At 35.5% G+C, this 19,785-nt stretch overlaps 2 protein-coding genes across 3 annotated transcripts in view; one reads left to right on the forward strand and one right to left on the reverse strand.

Annotated features, from left to right (window-relative positions):
- The window catches only part of Gas2 (growth arrest specific 2), a 114,151-nt gene extending 106,269 nt beyond the window's left edge, over positions 1–7,882 (forward strand). For both annotated transcript variants that reach the window (XM_076846990.2, XM_076846991.2), the window contains one exon: positions 7,633–7,882. In XM_076846990.2, coding sequence (XP_076703105.1) covers positions 7,633–7,851 — 219 coding nt within the window. In that variant the 3' untranslated portion in view covers positions 7,852–7,882. The remainder of the gene's footprint in view (positions 1–7,632) is intronic.
- Positions 7,883–10,783: 2,901 nt separating this feature from the next.
- On the reverse strand, positions 10,784–19,134 carry Svip (small VCP interacting protein). The gene is made up of 4 exons (XM_076846992.2): positions 18,988–19,134; positions 16,845–16,895; positions 16,217–16,330; positions 10,784–13,224 (listed from the first exon to the last, which is right to left on the reverse strand). Exons 1-4 carry the CDS (start codon positions 19,039–19,041, stop codon positions 13,210–13,212), a joined length of 234 nt encoding a protein of 77 aa, XP_076703107.1. The 5' UTR covers positions 19,042–19,134; the 3' UTR covers positions 10,784–13,209.
- Between the last annotated feature and the right edge of the window lie 651 nt (positions 19,135–19,785).

Genomic DNA, 19,785 nt, shown 5'->3' on the forward strand with positions numbered 1-19,785 from the left:
TTAGTAAAGCCTATAATTTTCTGTGATCTATGTATATATAGGCTTTTCCCTCTCAATGAAAAGTGAGATGATATATTTCAGCTTCTAAACACTAATTAATGTCTCTAAGAACAAGAAGAAGACATTCTACTTCTCACTTAGGCTCTAAATACCTGCACATAATGTGATTCCAGTCTGCCTCTCCAAGCTACATAATTAGAAAGAAAAAATGTCTCCCTTCTGAAATCTTGTTACCACATGTCGTTAGAGCTGAGCACTGGGCCCCTTGATACAGCAGTAACCTCCAAGGATTTGCAGGAAGCTGTTGATTGATCATTTTTACAACCTTGGACGTTTCCATTATGTTCTAAGTTTACATGTGAGAATTAACTTATTTCCTTTCAACCCATTTTTTTCCCCTTTAGAATAGATATCTGGATGAGCTACAGCATTTAGTTGGCTATGAGATTGTCTGTTACCTGATAAATTTAGGAAAATCAGATTAAAAAGTGGTGCTAGAAAGCAGGCATTAGGGACACCCACTGTAGTCTGACAATTCAGTGAACAGAGATGGTGACTCATCTGACATGTCATAAACCATGGCTGGGTCAATAGATGAGTGGTTTACCCACTCTGAAATAATGGATTGATTTTTCAGAATAATAATTCTGGGAATGATATAGGTCTTTTGGTAGCAAAGCTATGTTCTACACTGGGAATAAAGGAAATGAGATTTCTGGCCTGGCTTTGGTGAACACCTGTGTGTCCCCTCTTTGCCTGTTTGGACATCTGTGAAGGCAGAGCACTGCCAGTGACCTCAGTGTTTTTTATTCTCTTTTTCTCTGTAGATCTTTGTTTCCTTTTGTCCTCTTTGTTTCTGGCACATAGTCGGTGCTCTTATTACATCACTGTATACCATCTAAGGAATATGGATGGTGCCCTAATCTGCCATACAGGAAGAGGCCTCCTAAGAAAGCAAGACTTTCCTAAGCATTTTATTTTGACCTTGATAAAAATGAAAGTATTTTGTCCATTCCTGAGAGAAATTATTTAAAAACAAAAATACATCTTTAAGGTACAGCAATTCTTTTCTTATTTGTTTGTTTTTTAATGATTCTTTTTAGTTATATATGACAGTAGAATCCATTTTGATAGAACTATGCAAATATGGAATATATCTTATTCTAATTAGGCCCCCATTCTTGGGAATGTACATGATGGTTGGATTCACTGTGCTCTATGCATGTACATATATAGGAAAATTATGTCAGATTCATTCCACTGTCTTTCCTCTTCCTATCCTCCTGCCCTTTCCTTCATTCCCCTTTAGCAAATCTACTGAACTTCTATTCTTTCCTCCCCAACTTACTGTGGGTTAGCGTCCACATATCAGCAAAAATATTCGACCTTTGTGTTTTGATGATGGATTTGGGGCAAAGAATGTGTGTCACCCAGAGATGTGAAAAGAAAAAATGTTTGCAGTGTTTGCAACAGCTCAGACACAGTTATAGAACTTCATGAAGGCCATTGGGAGAAACATTGAGTTTTTGTTACTGTCTTCTGTTTTTCCATTCAGCATTGCAAGTATTCCCTAAACCATTAATGGATCTTCTCCCTTCAGGTAGGACAGAGCCACAGTGAAGAATGAGCAGATTGTGAAAATGGTAAAGGCCAGTAGGAGCTAATGAGCAAAAACTACCACTTTTTACCATTCACTGAAGGAGGATATGTATAGCAACTCTAACCTGTTTTTCTTAAGAAGCAATGCAGCAAATAATGACCAAAGATTACAGGCTCAATACATACTCAGTGGACATGGCATTGATGGGATGCTTCCTATCAAGAGGGGCTACTTTTTGGAATAAAGAATATAAAATTTTTCAACATTATGAAGCATTAATTTAAAGGACAATAAGATGTTGACAGAGCATCAAAGCCTGGTCCTGATGATGCTAACAGGTGACTGGGGGTGACGGCACTCCATCCTGTTACCTACACTTGACACATGTTTATTGCTGAGGTAAACCTGGGCCATGGAATGTTAACCTTCTAGAATTGAATTCAATATTTAGAGTTTATTATGATATAACTCTATAATAATCACTTAACATAAACACAGTTAGTCTGCTCGATCTACTTACTGCTATTTCTGATATTAATGAGAGTCTGTCTGTGCTAAATTATCACTGATAAGTAACTTCAAATGTATGGGAATGCAAATATAGGTGCTTTGCAGAATAAGTAGGTATAGTTAAGAGAAAAGGACTCTGGTCCCAGTTCTGCCCACTGGTTGCATTGTGTGCTCTTACACAAGTAGCCTAACTTCTAAGATGATGTTTTCCTGACTATGAAATTAGAGTAATACTGACAACAACACCATGGATCAGGCAAAGAACAGACAATGAAAGTGTAGCGGGAAGGTTGTGTTATGTGATGACAGTGTTGACCCTGTCCTGAGTTTATACATGTGAGATTCCAAAAATAAGAAATATGTTGTTTTGGTTTTCACAGAGCACACACATTATAAAAAGGAACACATAAGTCAGTAATTGCAATGTAGTAAGATGATGATAACAGTGAAATTATATGAAATGAATAGCACAGCAAAGAAAGAGTTGCTTATCTGATGAAGGCGATGGTCATGGGAGATTTTTTAGGGGAAGGTGTTATTTGAATCAGGGGAATGTTGGTAGTCCTGGTTAGTGGGGAAAGCAGAGCAGAAATTACATTTCATTATTTGGAGCTAGCATGAAAAAGCATGAAAAAAAGGAATGTGTTATCTGGAATATAGAACTAAAAGAATTCATGGGTCCCAGGAAACAGGAAGACATATAAGGTAGACAAGCTTGGCATGAAGAATAATAAATGCAGATAAAGAAACTTGAATCTTTGCCTACAGGAGAGAGGAAACTCCTGAAGGTGTTTAGGCAGGAGATGGTCAAGTCAAGCTTGCATTTTAGAAAAATCTCTTTGGAGACAGTTTACTAAATGGATCAGAAGGGATAATGTTAGAGTCAGAAACAACCTTATAGTAGCCAAAGGAAAAGACGAGACATTGAAGGAAATATCAGCAACAGGAATAAAGACCTTGCAAAACATTTAGGGATGAATGAATGTTTGGTGTCTGGTGTCTGTGTAGCTATAGGAGAAACTTGTGCCACCATCCCTATTAGGAAAGGTCTGGGGGCTTCCTAGTAAAGGACAGTAGCCTGCTGTGCTTGTATACTCTGATGCTCAGGTAGAGACAAGGGCAGGGGTTGTAGTTTGGAGGTCAAGGTAGAGGTGAGGTTGCAAATGAAGAGTGGTTAGAATGAAAAAAGCAGTAAAGAAAGGACAGAATCATTCCAAATGCTTTTGTAACAGCAAAACCTGAAAAGGTAAAATAAATGTATCCTATAAAGGAGGTGGAGAAAGAAACCCGATATCTGTATTTGTTATACAGCAAAGAGTCTTGTCATTGGTAGACAAGGAGTAGAAAGTTTCAAGGGAGATGTTGTGAAATGTCATGAGATGTTTTACTTGACAAATTAATCAAGAAAGGTAAGTATTAGGGCCACGCATTAGATTTGAGGCATCTGGAAGGTAGGTGATTCTTTTCCTATATCCAATCATTAAGAAGTAAGGGGCAAAGGCAATGTGCACTGTGTTTTATACAGTAATTAGGAAGTTAGATGTCAATGTACCAAGGTCATATTTTACTGTCAAGAAGCTAGCATGTAAGGAGAAGGTCCAATAGTGAGAGTGTCATTATGAAGGGAATTGAATTTGATGGGAGATCTGAGAAAGGCAAGGAAAAGAATAAATATAGATTCAGATAAATGAGCTCATAGGAAAGACTGAAAGCAGAAACATGCTTGATCTGGGTGAATTTATCAGTAAACCAACAAGAGTGGGGATGGGTAGAATGTTTGAGAAAGAAAGAATAGGAAATGGAGCTGGATTAAAAAACAAACAAAACAAAACAAAACAAGAGAACCAGGTCTAAAATGTCACTAATCCCTAAAATGGATTGAGTTTTTGGAGCAAATCTACAATCTCCATTTTAAACCAGCTGAGGGAGCCCTTCTGCTGGAACTCACTGTAGCAAAAAGTGTAATATTGTTTTTAGAGATGCACATGATTTTAGGTTAAACAGTAGGAAATGGGGTGGGTATTGGATCTTTTTTTAAAACACTGAACATATACTAAAAAGGGGCATGCAATTTAAATCTCTATAAATCAGTGATCAAATCTCTGTGACCTTTTTATCTTAATCCTGTCCTTAAAGCTTTTTGACAACTGGCTTTCTTAGCAAATTACAGGCTATTGATTAACAAGGTCCAACTGAGCCTGGAGTGAAAATGTCTTAGAGCTGACAGACAAGTTTGGTTTCTCATATATCCAAATACAGGGTCATGTATCTCTCCAAGGATTAAGGTGTCTAAATTTTACTATGGAAATTAACAATATCAACCTGAACTCCTTCCAACTCCCGGAGTAGTCAAAATGAGGCATAAGGGAAGATAATGGATTCTGTAACTGCTCCTCTTCAATATTGAATCAATATTGAAAATACAGAAAATCCATTTTGTTTTTAAGTAGTAGGAATAAATATATGTGTGCATGGATTGTAGTGGCATAGGCCCTTGATAAATGCTTCATCAGAAGAGCACTCAGAGCTGAGTGTGTTGGCACACACCTGTAATCCCAGCTGCTGCTCTGGAGGCTGAGGGACAAGGATAGCAAGTTCAAAACCAGCCTTAGCAACTTATCGAGGCTCTGTCTCAAAATAAAAAATTGAAAAAGGGCTGGGAGTATGGCTCAGGGGTTAAATGCTCCTTGGTACCAAAAAAAGAAAAAGAAAAAAAAAAAAAAAAGCACTCAGTGAAAGGTGTGTTAATGAATTTCTGTATGTAATTCTATTCTTTTTTTGTTTTTTTTTGGTTGGTTTGTGAGGACCCAAGCTTCAGAGTTAAGAGGAAAGACCAGGAGAAAAATAAAAACCTGTCTTTGAAAATTTGTGAAAATGAAATATAATATTGAGACCGAATGAAAATTTTCTGAAGAAACCTGATATCTGATTTTAGTATTAACAATGTCCCAATTCTTGAGGTCTTGAATGAAGCAGTATTGCAAGTAGACCACATAAAAATGTTTTACAGGGAGTTGTATCTTTTTCTAAAAGGAAATAATCTAATTTTGTGGTAAAATTTTTTAAAGGTAGGTATAAATTATGTTGTTTGTTCGTTGTGTCAACAAAGTTTGGGAGTGGGAGGATGGCCAGTCTATACCTTTGGAGAAAAATACCTCTGTAGTGATTACATATAAAACAATCAAAAGGAGACAATCACAGGAAACACTGATTTTTCATAATGAGTAAATAAACCAACCAACCCTTTCCCTCACTTCCCCCTCACACACAGTCATTCCATCATCAAAGCTTTTAGAGCCTGGGAGAAATGTATGCTTCCTGGAAATGTGGTTCTCATTAAAAGCACTTTCACAGGATGAAGTTAGATGTAAGAAGTCTGAAGTCACTCAGAAATACAGTTATGTCCATTACCCTCCAATTACCAAGGAAGAAAAGTGAACTTAGAAATGTTATAAGAGTGTTTTCTGCTAATCCTCAGCTGTGATTCTGTTAAGAATGTTGGCCTGAAAACTACAACTGCCATAGGAAGGATGTGGAAGAGGAGGTGGGCAGAAATTTAATTCCTATGTTGTTGACATTCGATATGACTCTGGGATTCACTTTTCAGGGTCCTGCAAATTCACTGAAGAATATGCAAGCACAATATGTGCCTAAATGATCAGTATACTCCATGTTGAAAAGTATGTGGGTCACTCCCAGAGTTAATTATTTAAAAACTGTTCCGACTGGTGGATCTTTCTGGTTTGTGAGTCTGTTCACAGTCAAGTCAATTGGGCATATTGCCACAGGCATTGAATGGAGAATGTTTAGAGGCAAATCTTGGATGCAATTAGCAGGGCTGGGAAGTGGCAGAAATTCAGTAATGGATAAAGCGGCTCTTTGGGACAGTGGGAGAAAGGGTCAAAGTGCTGTTTTGAAATAGTCTTTGCAATTTTTATCCCAGTGTCTAAGTTTTGAAGTAGGCAATAGAGACAAAGAAACTTGTAGGTTTGGGAATATACTGATCAAGTTTTAAAAGCCTTGATGGATTATATATTTTTTAGTTGAAATTGCTCTTGGGGAAGCTCTCGATTAGAGTAAGGAAACCTGGATCCTAAGCAAATCATGTAAAAGATAAGATCTTGAGCATCTTCATCTGTAAAACAAGTACAGGATACAAAGGCTAGCCAGGAGAGGCAATGTATTGCAAGTTAAATCCTGATTTATATAACCTACTTTATATTTGAGGGATTCTTCTTGACGTTCTATTGAATGGGCAGTTACAGGCTAAAATAAATTTAAAGAATTCAATTTAGAAGATGTTTTCTAATCTAAACTTATAATAACTATACATGAGAATAACCTATAGAATTTCACTCAATTTAATTCTTATGTTTTATTGTTATACATCATACTTTAATTGTTTGCATAATATTTAATTTTTAAAACCACAGGTCAACCACATGAACCAGGGTTTTTACAGTGAGGCTATAGACAGACATATAAGATTTCATAAAAATCCTAAACACGTGCAAAATTTTTAGACCCAGACATAGAGAAAGGTTGTCCAAGACTTGATTCACTTTCTCAAAAGCTAAATTAAAGTGGTATGAGCACAAGTCATCTCATTCAGGTGTCAAGCTGACAGAGAAAGGAACTCAGAGACCATGTATATTCCACAATGACCCTGACATCCCATGACCCTCCCCTTCCTGATGCTGCACTGCCTTGTGTGTCCATAATATTGCAGTAGGAGGGTAGTTGCAAAACATTTTTTGTTAGACTTTGATATTTGAAGAAACCACTGTCAATTTTTTTTTTTTTTTTTTTTTTGGTTTTCCATGCCAAGTCTCCATGACTCTCACGTTTTTATTAGAATAAACCACATTATTCGTCCAATTTTAAATCTATAGCTAGGTCTAGAGGTAAGTTGTATTTTGTTTTTGTTTTTGTCTTTTTAAGATGAATTCTGCAGTGATAAGAAAGAAAATCCCAAAGAAAATCATAAATGTTTAATTATTCAAACACACCTTTCCTTGAAGGGCTCAAACAATGACTAGGGAATCATCCAATTTCTGTGCATGCATTTTTAGTTCTGTTTTATATCAAGTGTTTGTGTGGTCACATTATCATTCAAGAGCAGACATTTTCATGGTCTTTCAAATTCTGGTTGAGCAAGAAATAACCCAGTGGGAAGAACGGAACACTAATTTGAGGAAATAGACAGAAGCCAGAGGCAGTGGGGAGAGCTATGAAGGACTATGGGTAGCCAGAAAATCAAAGAAGTATACATAGATGCTGGTTCCCCTAGGCAAAGCTGGATGCCGGGGATCTTTACCCAAGAGCCCCTGGCATGGAAAACACAAAGCTTCTTTCATAAACTGTATGCTAACTCAGGCTCTGTGCAACAAGCAGAAAAACAATGGGGCATGAAATGCAAGACAAACAGAAGTACTAATTCCACTAGAACTGAAAGTTGATTCTAGATACTGTAAGAATTCTTGGAATTTAACACTTTTGCTTTTTTTTTTTTTTCATTACAGATGCTGCACAACAAACATGTCATGGTTCGTGTGGGAGGAGGATGGGAGACTTTTGCAGGGTATTTGTTGAAACATGACCCCTGCCGAATGCTGCAGATCTCCCGTGTGGATGGCAAGACATCCCCCATCCAGAGTAAATCTCCAACCCTTAAGGACATGAATCCCGATAATTACTTGGTGGTCTCTGCCAACTATAAGGCTAAGAAGGAGATTAAATGAAACTAATTGGTTATGACAAGGGGACTCTCAGAATGGCCTATATCCACTTCTCCAGTGTAGTCAGTTTAGTTCACAAGCTCTGAAAACTACTTTGGAAAAATGCGTAACAGAAAGAAAAAAAATGTCATCATAATGCAAAATGTTCAAAGAGTAGCACTATTTATTTTCAATGCTTCTGTAGAAAAAGACCTATTGAAAGAAATTCTAAACTCAGATTTCAATTAGATGAGTTATAGACAAATTATTATTTGTCAATACATGAGCATAGTATTTAGAACACAATATTAGGAACACAATTCTAACTATAGATGCTCAAGATAAAACTTTCAGGAGAAATTATTTAGGATTTGCAGATAAGTCAACAGAAAGTGCCTGCTGTATGTTATGAGTAAAAGCACCCCAGACATTTTTATAATTGCAGAATTTTTAAGCTATTTTTTACAAAATAATAATTTGTGTGATAATGTGCTACTAAAAAATATTCAATGACACTATAAATAAGTTCAGAGGACTCAGAACAGTAATACTTTACTGGAAAGGCCAAGTCAGAAAAGTTTACATTCACTTGGAAGATTGCCTTAAAGTTTATCTCTTATTTTTGACCAAATATCTGGGGTACTTTTGGAAGTCTTCAAGACACCCCCTTAGCGAATAGTTTATGATTTCACACACACGTAAGCATACGTCTGTGTTTAGCATGACTTAGTGTAACTCACACACACAAGCTGACATACATTTATATTTTGATGAGTGAATTGTACGAATATTCATTACTTCATGTTATTTTAAAGCATTTTCTTAATTAAACTATATCTAAATTCTACATTGCTATGCTGTCTAGTAAACTCACTGTAGCTAATGATATTACAGACTTATGTATACCCTCATATACCTGGACAGGGCTGTTTTGTACCAATAAACAGCAAAGTATTGTCCTCACTGATTGAAAAAATTAAAAACATAAATTTTTAAAATGTTACTTGTTTCTCTATCAATGCTTCAATCTGAAATAAAGTTCATCTTCAAATGGCTTATTTCCCTGAGAGTTTTTAGGAGAGTCAAATAATCTTTCTTCATATCTTTCCTTGATCATAGGATCAAAAGTTTAACTTTTAAGGACATGGATGAGTAAAGTCCACCTGGATAAGCCTCCAAAAAGGTCATTAACTTGATCACATTTACAAATCTCCTTTGGTATAGAAAATTATATATTTATGCATCCTTAGAATTAGGGCAGAAACATATTTGGGGGAAGAGGAGGATTATTAGTCCTATACCACATCTAAAATCATCTTTTACATATTGTTAAGAAAATGGTTACAGCATGGGGTCCAGCTCCTAACTAATCAGTACTGAAAAGGGATGTGGGGAGATGATACTGTGTTCAGAAGGGAATGAAGAAATGTAAATGGCTCTTGTTGACTCCTGAGTGAAGACTGGCCAGGCAGTGGACTGAACTGGGCTAGTATCATCTTATTCTCAGCTAGAAGTAAGATCCAGGAGAGCATGATGGAGAAGATGGGTCCTATCCATGTAAATAAAGGACTCCAAATCAATATAATCTAGAATCCTGAATGATAATAACAGAGGGGAAATATCCAAAAATGAAGTTCAGGTAAATAAACAGTGAAAAGAACACAGCTAGAAATGAGTCCAGCACAATGAGCAGATTAAGCTGGTTCTGGAGCTATTCTGTGAACCACTTTTACTGTATTATTTTTTTCCTACTATGGGATAGAGAAATCCTGTTCAGTTCCTAGACTGACTCATCCACACCCAAAGAATGACTTCAGAAACTCTCAAAGTATTCAGTTTGGACTGTTTGGAAATTAGTACAGGAACTGTTAGATGTCTTGCCTACAGATTTTTTGTAATAGCCTGAAGGATACATGGAAGGTTAATGGACAGAAACTTCTAGCCATCAATGCAGCTCAAAGGAAAGAACTTCTTAATAAAAATTAAGATGCAATGCCCACTTCATTAAGTGGTGGGCATTGTGTCACTGAAAAGACAACTGCAATGTTCTGCCCTTAAAATATGAAGGGCATTAAATTGAAACTCAGCATAAGCTAAGTATGGTCTTACAAAGATAGCCACTGAAGTTCAGGATATAATAAAGGTATCACATCCATATCAAGGAATTTATGCACATTTAGTTCTTAAACCAGAGCAGTCCTATTTTGAGGCAATATTTGTAAAAGGAGGCACACCCAGAAGGGGGAGAACAGTATAATAAAAAGCCATATCCTATGGGAAATTTAAAATGTTTCAATTGTTGGAACAAAAAAACACAGTTGTTGGAACAACAATTATTGGAACACAGATGATTCAAAATAAAAAAGTTTGATATACACACAAGTGCTTTGTGTCAATGCTATTTAGAAAATCAAAGGAAAGGGCCTCATTACCATACATGAACCAGCTTAGAGCATATACATCATTTAAAGCTTGCCTAGAGATGTTAAAAAAAAATATGTCTTAATTCTCAAGTCAGATAGGCAAACATATCTATCTGCATTTTGCTGATCTATTTATGCAAAAAATTACTTTTCAAAACTCACAAGATATACTTTTATTTTCTAAGGACACAGCATAATTATCAGTGAAAAATAAACAAATCAAACTTTTGGAAAAAGGAAAATTCACAGCTTATATCAATTTTCCTAGGATATCCAAGATGATAGGGCCTCTACTATACCATAATTTCTCTTAAAAAAAAAAAAACTAGACTAATAACATCATTTCTCCCTTACAGTATAAACTAAGAAGCATGACCATCTATAAATTTAGAGATTTTATGAACAGTCATTATCTTGCTTGCTGTTGATAATCCCAAATAAACGAAAGTGTCTCTAACCACCAACACATGTTCTAATTATTTAAGATGTATTATAGATAGGATTTTGGGTAAACAGAGATGGTCAAAGACAGATTTTATATTAAAAATGTATATTTATATACTCCAAAGGCAATACAGAATTTATAACAAAACCATGTGGTGAAACTGTTAAATCACATTCTGAATATGATTGGTCAAACAACAGAATCACATACCGATGTTTTAAAAACATGCAATGTGTCATAAAGGAGCTGTGTAATAACATAGAGCTTTTTATTAGCCATATTAATAGTTCAATGAATCAAATTAAGATTTGGTTTAAACATTTTACATAACATGATAGCAACATATGTGCATCTTACTGCTCCAGTTTTTAGTATTCTGGACAGGGACTTTGAATGGCATATTAATCATTATAATGTTATTTAAGTGATAAATTAGAGAAAATTCCCTCCTATTTATGGTTTTCACAGGAACTGATCCATAACTTTATGAGGAAAATGCATTGTGTGTATTTTAAAAGTCACTTACTAGTTTCTTATCAAGCATCTAGCTTCCCCTTTTGTCTTCATCTTCCTAACAATATTCTTAATATCTGAGTACCACCATTTTGTCCCTGTAATGCTTGTGTTTTGAGGAAAATGGGCCACACCATGGAGGCAGGTCATGATGGACAGGAACAGCATATTCTGTTTTCCCCCAGAAGCAATACAGCAACACCTTCCTCTTTCTCACATAACATCTATTGTGATAAAACTGCTGTTAGAAATACAGTGCTGTCCCCTGAAGTAATAATCATTTGTTTGTACACCAAGCTCTACTTCTTCAAGACATAGTGAAGGGAAAAATTGTTCTTGTTATATTAACAGAGGAGGAAGGCTTTGCACAGTTCATATACTTTAGTTCTGTATCCATTCAGCTATTAATGATCCTTTTTCTGTTTGTGTGGAGAAATTAATCATATAAAGTCAAAAATTGGGTTTCTAAAATAAAATTCAATGATTTCACTATCCTTGGGCTGGGATGTGGCTGAAGCGGTAATGCGCTCACCTGGCATGCGCGGGGCGCTGGGTTTGATCCCCAGCACCACATAAAATAAAGATGTTGTGTCCACCGAAAACTGAGAAATATATATTAAAAAATTCTCTCTCTCTCCTCTCTCTCTTAAAAAAAAAGTAACATGTACAATTGCATTACAATACAATAGAAGCCTGTGGGAGGGATGAGTGAAATAGTGGCTCAGTTTTCCTTCTGTAAATCAAGAGGGGTGGTCTATTTAATTTATAGCCTCTATTGGCAATTAGGATCTAGATATTCTAATTTAGGGCTCAGATATGTGACCCTGCCATTTAGAAGAGTCAGCATCCATGATGGTTAATAGTAATTCTTCTATTTTAGCTTATATGCATCAAAAAGAAAAATAAAATACTATTAACCTTAAGCTCTTAATGAATAAAAATCAAAAATTTTACGTCTATGCTTCATATAGAATTACCTAATATTTTTATGTTTGAAGTAGAATTTTTAAAATACTGTACATACATGTTGCTCTTTCTTACATTCATACTTGCCTTGGCAATTTTACAACTGTATGAATTGTATAAGTATTCTTTAATAAATACAAAAGAATAAAAATGCTTATGAAATTTGAACAAATACATTCTCTCTCATAATTCATCCAGATTCTTTAGCTCATTAATTTCTACATAGAGTTTTAAAGAGCTGAGTCTGACGTTACACAATAGTACATCACTGCCCTCTGATGGTACGTCTAATATATAATTTTAGATGCAGCAAAGAAAGCCTTTATTATAATGTAAAATGATCTGTAAATTTTATAAGCTATAGAAATATAAAATAAATAGAGATTCAACATTTACCTATAAATATTCATTACTAAGTTATAAAAATGTATAGCATTCTTCACATAAGCCCTTCAAACGAATTCTCAAGATGTTCCCTGATGATCATTTTAAAGGCACTAAGTCCATAAGTTTGAGCAAAAGATTTCAAATGTAGTAAAATAAAAACAGATATAAGGTCATGCAGCACAACTATAAGCAGGTAGGCCATTTTATAAAGGAAGGAACTATAATTGCAAGTTTTAATATTAGAGGTATATGCAGGATTTTTACATGTAACGTATATATGCTATTTAAATCTGTACACATATTTTTGTGATTCTGGAAATTGAACTGTGTGCCTCACACAAGGTAGGCAAGTACTCTTTCCCCTGTGCTACATCCCAGCCTTAGATCCATATGAAAAAATAAATCACTTCTATAGAAGAGCAAACATAGGAAAATAAGAATTTAATGAAAGGTCTCACTAATTCCTAAGCTTGAAAATCAAGTTTTTCCAATACCTTTAGTACGGATTTAGCACTGCACTTGAGGGCACTAATATTACAAAGTTTGACTCTTCTTGTATTCAAAGAGAAGAAATTAAATTAAGGAATTCCATTTGATTGCAGATGTTGAACAACTATTGGCAGTAGACTCTCCCATTCATGTCATGCTTTATGAAACTGTCCACTAGAAAAGACAAAAATAGAGAAAAGTAATTTTTTTACTTAAAACTAGGTCACAAAATTTTAATTAAAAATATGTAAAAATAATAATATGGGACATAGAAATGCAAAATGATTTTTGAAATTCTTTTTAATTATTTTATTTATTTATTTTTATGTGGTGCTAAGGATTGAACCCAGTTGTCTCACACATGCTAGGCAAGTGCTCTACTACTGAGCTATAGCTCCAAAACTGCAACATGATTTTTATGATTAACAACTAATAATTAAACTTTGCATTATGGTCAAAAGTCTGAGATAACATGATGGTTTAAAAGCATAAAAAGACAAAATATCTAAGCAAATCAATGGGTACCTGCAGTACAATTACCAAGAGATTTGAGGATTAAGATATTCTCTCTACCTTGTATTTTCTCTTCTTTTATCTCTGAGCTTCCAAAATAATTTTTTGAATGCCATGCTCTGGATGTGCTGTAGGAACATGCCCATTAAAGCCAGTATGTTAGGGGCAGAAATGATTATCCTGAGGGAAAAGAACCCAAAGTAGGCAGCAAGAGTGGTTTCTGAGAATAAGTCACTCTTTTTGAGAAAAATATCTTGCCATTATCTAGCTTGATGGCCCCAAGAATCATTTTTATTCAGTAAGAAAGATTTCTTATAAGAGCAGCAATGAACTTCTATACTTCCCCTCCCTACTTTTCCTTGTTATGGGTTAGCATCAGAGAGAACATTCAACCTTTCTTTTTTGGGGACTGGCTTATTTCATTTAGCATGATATTCTCCAGTTCCATCCATCTAGTGGCAAATGCCATAATTTCACTCTTTATAGATGAGTAACACTCTATAGTTTTAGTTATTCAGAATTTACTGGAATGTTTAAAAATAAATAGATAATTATTAAAATTCTTCCCTTTAAAACAATGTTCAAGACCCTATGGTGATGAAGTAATCACAATAGAAACTTGGGTCAAAGGTCACCTGAATGGAAATCTGCCTCTAGAATTGAAGGACTTGGTCTAATCCAGTTCTGCAAAGATGTGAGTGATGCAGAGACTGTACCAACTTTGGGAACTTTCTCCGTTGACAGAATGTGGCTAATAATTTTTACTTAGAGCTCCTATAAGAGATGCCAGATTGAATTTTAAGCTAACATTTTGCTGATATTTATCCCAAGGAAACATCACCGTGGCAACTTGCATTGTAATAGATGAACAGTAGTAGGTTAAATTGAATACTTTTAAAGCAAATTCTTCTTGGTCCTATAGAAGAGCCAAACATTTATTTACCTGTTCCTGAAATTACACATGCTTACTAAATAGGATGGATAAAGAGGCTAGAGACTTTGCTATAGTGTCATTTTGAAAAATCACTAATAAATACTTTTTGCATTGTGTTAAAAAAAAAAAAAAAGCGGCACACACACACAAAAAACAAAGAAACACTAAATTTAAGACTGGAGATGTTTTCTACTTAAAACACTTTGAAGGGGACCAGCAGTAATCTAATATAATCTAAATACTTCAGGGTATGAAGTTTTGGATTTAATTAAATAAGTCCCTTTCTTTCTTAGAGTTTAAAAAGCAGATGTTAAATTTATTAGGTTAAAATGTATCTTCTTAATTCAGACTGTATGTACATTAAAGTATCCTTTTCTTATAACAGTCTACGTGAATTTAACTAAGTATCTCTATTTCAATGGAACAGAGGATCTCAACATTATTTCCAGTTCTAAAATTTACCATTCATATTTTTATTTGTTTTTGATAACCTTACATTGAATTACACCTAGTAACATAGCTCTTTATCTCAACAGAATATTGAAACTGATTCTAATGAAGTTTTGACCTTGTCATCTCCCAACTCTGCCCTAGATTTATTTTGCTTTTATAAAGATATATAAAATAACAGCACAATGATCACATTATATATCTTGACATTAAAATTAATTTTTATACATTGTTAAAAATTCATGATAAAGAAAAAATGTAATTTCATTAATTGAAACTAAAAGGAGTAATTTACAATGCTAAAATAACAAAGATATAACTCTTATTTCTACATGATATTCCTGAGCTAGAATCAATTCTGTCCTAACGATGCCCCCCTCAAGTACATGCCCCTCAATTTAGGGGTATACAGATATGTAGGGTGGAGGGAGGTGGTATCTGGGAAGAGTGTAGTTTTAGAGAAAAACCAAAATTGAATTGCAAAGAAAATGAAATGACCTAAAAACCACTTATAAATCACTGATAAATTAAAAATGCCTGAAATTGAGGACATTGTCCCTTTTACAAATAGACTTATTTTAGAAAAGTACTTCTTTAAAAGCAAACCAAGAATAAATGTTAATATATAAATCATTATCCTGAGTTATAACATGTAAGATAAAACTTTTCCAATGCTGCTACACAGTAAAGACTCCATAATTCAGGAAGCTTGAATAATTTCTCCACAGTTATATACTCTGTATTTAGCTCCCTTTGCAATAGGTACATTAGGAGGAATGTGTGCAGAGCTTACACCTGTACACCCTGTGGTCAGAATTAACACTTACATAACTATGACAATGAGTGGCAATGGGAAGATCAACAATTCCAAATCACAGAGTAAAAAAATTTAGACTACAAAACAGAATTTAATGATTGATGTGTAAATGGAGATTACAAATACTGTCTGTCAAAATGGCAGTGAATTTGGATTTTTACATTGTTCTTCATACTTTTTTATGTTGCCTGAATTTTTGACACGTTTATATTAAGTGAATGTATTAAAATATAGTAATATTAAAAGTGTACTATTTTCTCTTTAGAACAAAAAAAGTAATCTATCCTAATTAATGTTAAAATAAATTGACATTTCTTTCAACACATACCTACTTTTAAATTACTTCAATTTTTTCTCATAATGCATTTTCAGAGGAAATTATTGAATAGATTGCTACTTAAGTTTTGTAAAATACCAGTTAAATTAAGTCTTAAGTAAACTTTAATACTTACTCTAAGTCCTCCTGCTGGTGGGGGCCCAGATGTGGCAATTTGTTTTTCTATTTTTTCCTTTTTCTTTCTCTTTTCTTCCACAGACTGGACATCCAAAATTCCCCGAGATGCAGCCTGTAAGTAATTTAAAAAGAGGTATAAAAAAAATGTTGGTATCTGCTGTCTAAAAGGTGTGTGTGTGTCTTTGTTTTTAGGTTTTTCTTTGGGGCTGGAAAGTTGGTTCATTTTGGTAACAAAGAACATTTGTACAACAGCCTTATGTAAAATGCACTGCTATTTCTTCAGTGAATATTTTGCAACCATACACAATTTTCCCCTAAACTTGCTTCATATTTGTTACTGTTTTATAAAACATGGCTATTTTGTCCCAAGGAGGAATATTATTATAAGAGCATCTAAACTTGCAGAAAATATCTGTAGGCTAATCCTCATTATATTAAATGATGTAAACATATTAATGTAACTGATAAAAATACAGAAATGATATTTTAAGTGATTATTTTTAGGCTCATATTTTTAGGATATTGGACACCACTTATATTACAGAATACTACCACTAATAATAAACATCTATAAAAAGTGAAATACAAAATTATGTAAGTAGGCATAATTTTAGTTTTAATCTTACCTCCTTTTGTCTTCTCTCTGCAGCCTCTGCAAGCTTTGCTCTTTTCTCTGCCTAAAGAAAACATGTTAAAAAAAAAAAACACCTCAAAACCAAACATTATTACATACAAATTTTATGACTATGTTATAAGTAGTATAATTACAAAAACATTCAGTACTGACCCGAAACATTTCACAATTAATGCTATTTTTCAAACCAGGAATGGTTTGTATCTGTAGCCCTAGCTACTCAGGAGGCTGAGACAGGAGGATCCCTTGAATTCAGGAGTTTAGGAAAAGCCTGGGAAACATAGGGAGACCTTGTCCCTCCCAGCCAAAACAAAACAACAAAAATACCAATATTAGAAAATTTATAAAATATTCAACTTTCTGAATTTCATTTTCCAAATCAAAACACCTTCAAATTAGGGCATGATAAAATAATACAAGCTGTATGCCCTATATAATAATATTATTTTCTTTTTGAAAAAAGGGCTTGTAAATGGGGCAATAATAAAACAAGTAGTATTAAAATTACAAGGAGGCAGATGCACAGTTTGGAGCTGCCAGTTAAAAAGGGAGAATGGAATTGGCAGGTATTTTCAGGAAAGATTCCTGAATGAAATGGGCTAGTACTGTGTTGGATAAGAACAAGAAGTAAACTTATGAGTGATAATGTTCCAAGCTGGAAAACAGTGACTATTATTTTTCTATACCATGTATTATTTAGTTGTAAAATATTTAAATATATAAGTCAATAAATAGCATTCTCTTAGGGAATGGTATTAATAATTTATCTTCCATGCAATGATGTACTTATTCATCCATTGGACAAATCATTGAGTACCATTGCTTTATGAACCTTTCTAGGTGCTGGGAATATAGCAGTGAAAACACAGATAAACATAAATTGCAATGAGGGCACAGAAAGGAATGTAATCAAGTAAATAAATGTCAGAGTTCAGTGCATGTTTGGGGAAAACATCAAAGGCATTGTGAATAAATGAGGAAAGGAGGTGCAGGCGGTATGGTGGGGAATACATTTACTTATCTCAGGAAAAACTTCACCTATGTAGTGACAGCCAACAGCTAGTGGTTATCAAGGGAAGAGGGTACAACCCAGGGATGGGGGTGGGTGGGTGCAGGGCTTAACAAATGCTGACAGAGTGGCATTTTTATCAAGAGCGAGATAAACAAAATTAACCTCATTTAAAAGCAAAAGCAGCAACTAAGACAAGTTGATATTTCGTACATTATATGATCTTTCAGTACTTATAAACTAATGGATGAAGAGTTAAAGTATTTCCGTAAATATTTCATTTTTTCAACTCATTTTTAGCTACACAGAAGAAATGAGAGGAATTTAGGGCTTTTTTTTGTTGTTTTGTTTTTTGTTGTTGTTTTGTTATTAATTCCCTGTAAGAAAGACTAATGTAAATATAGTGCTAACAATAAAAAGCTACAAGTACAAATGTATTATACTACATATTCCCTCCTGAAATTTGAATTTTAGATAAACGACGACTATTTTTATATAGATATATACCAAATATTGCATGGAATAAATCTATATTAAAATGTATTCTTTGTTTATCTTAAAATTCAGATTACCTGGGCGTCCAGTATTTTTGTTAAATATGGCAATCTTACAAATTGTACACGCTATTCTACACACAATATTTTTTAAAGGAAGATTTTTTTTAAATGAAATAAACACTAAAAGGAAATCATTGATGAATAAAATCTCCAAAAAAGAGCACCTTCTTTAAAGAGCTCGTATAGACACAGGAAAAGACACATCTCTTAGTACAGTGAGGCACTTCACGGAGGTAATTTTCTTTTTGCACCCTAACTTCATCAACCGCACCTCCAAGACCGGTCCATACACAGCACCTCCTGTGTATGTATGCCACTGTCCAACAAACTCAATTTTGCCAGTCGGCCAAAGGTAAAAACTGGAGAGAGCAACAAGGAGGCGGAGGCCTTGCCCTCCCCGGTAAGGTCCCAAGGGTCCTTGGTATAGGTTCACGCTTCCCCGTCACCCAGGTCCCCAGCGACCAGCTCCCAGGCCCGAGCCAGTAAGTACAACCGTCTCCGGGCTGCACGTAGCTCAGGCTGCCTGCGCGCCCCAAGAGCACAGATGCGCGAGGCGCAGCGCTACTCACCGGGTCGGGCGTGGGAGGAGCGGAGTCCCCCGGGCACGGAAAACACAGCCCCATCCAGACACCTAGGGGGTCCGAGACCCCGCCCGCCCCAGAACAGGCGGCGCTAAATGCGCGATCCGACACCGGTCCCAGGCCTTCCGCGCTTGCCCCGCCCCCACCCTGGCCCCAGTGGCTCCTGTCGGCTCCACCCCCTGCGGCAACGCCCCACCCCCACCCCACGGCTCCTCCAGCCCAGTCCCTCCGCCCCCGCTCGGCCACGCTTATCCGCGGCAACGCCCCCACTATCTCCTTACCTGGTCCCGCCCCTGCGGCTCGGCTCCGCCCCTAGAGGCCGAGACCAGTAGCGGGTGCGTGCAGCTCGGACGTTGGAAAGCAAGGCCTGCAGACAAAACCTAGGTACAAGGAAACACCCGCTGTCCGCGGAGAAATGCTCGGCGGTGGATTTCAAAGCTCTTCCTGCTTCTCTTGCCTCTCTGTTTATACCTCTGGAGGGTTTTTGCTGTTCTATGAGATGCGACTCTGGCCTCCAAGAAATTAAAACCAAAAATTGAAAGTCGAGGATAGCACACTTAGCTGGCTTTAATAGAAATTTCCACTAGCTCCTGATATTTGGGATTCATTTATCTTTCCAGGAGCAATGATAAAATTTCATCTATTCAGAAATATTTCAGTGAAGTGCTACTTAAATTTTAATAAGCATAAGAATAACCAGGGCATCTTATTAAAATGTAGATGCTGAATTAGAAAAGATAGGATGAAAGATTAGATTCATTTCAAGTACGTTAACAGAAGACTGAT

The sequence above is a fragment of the Callospermophilus lateralis genome, chromosome 2 (genome assembly GCF_048772815.1).
Source record: "Callospermophilus lateralis isolate mCalLat2 chromosome 2, mCalLat2.hap1, whole genome shotgun sequence".
In the NCBI taxonomy this organism is placed as follows: Eukaryota; Metazoa; Chordata; class Mammalia; order Rodentia; family Sciuridae; genus Callospermophilus; species Callospermophilus lateralis.

Excerpts from the sequence above, each read along its gene's own strand:
- Svip (XM_076846992.2), bottom strand. The coding sequence starts at position 19,041 with ATGGGGCTGTGTTTTCCGTGCCCGGGGGACTCCGCTCCTCCCACGCCC. Across the intron at positions 16,896-18,987 it reads CTCCTCCCACGCCCGACCCG|GCAGAGAAAAGAGCAAAGCT; the intron begins GTGAGTAGCGCT and ends TGTTTTCTTTAG. Across the intron at positions 16,331-16,844 it reads CAGAGAGAAGACAAAAGGAG|GCTGCATCTCGGGGAATTTT; the intron begins GTAAGATTAAAA and ends AATTACTTACAG.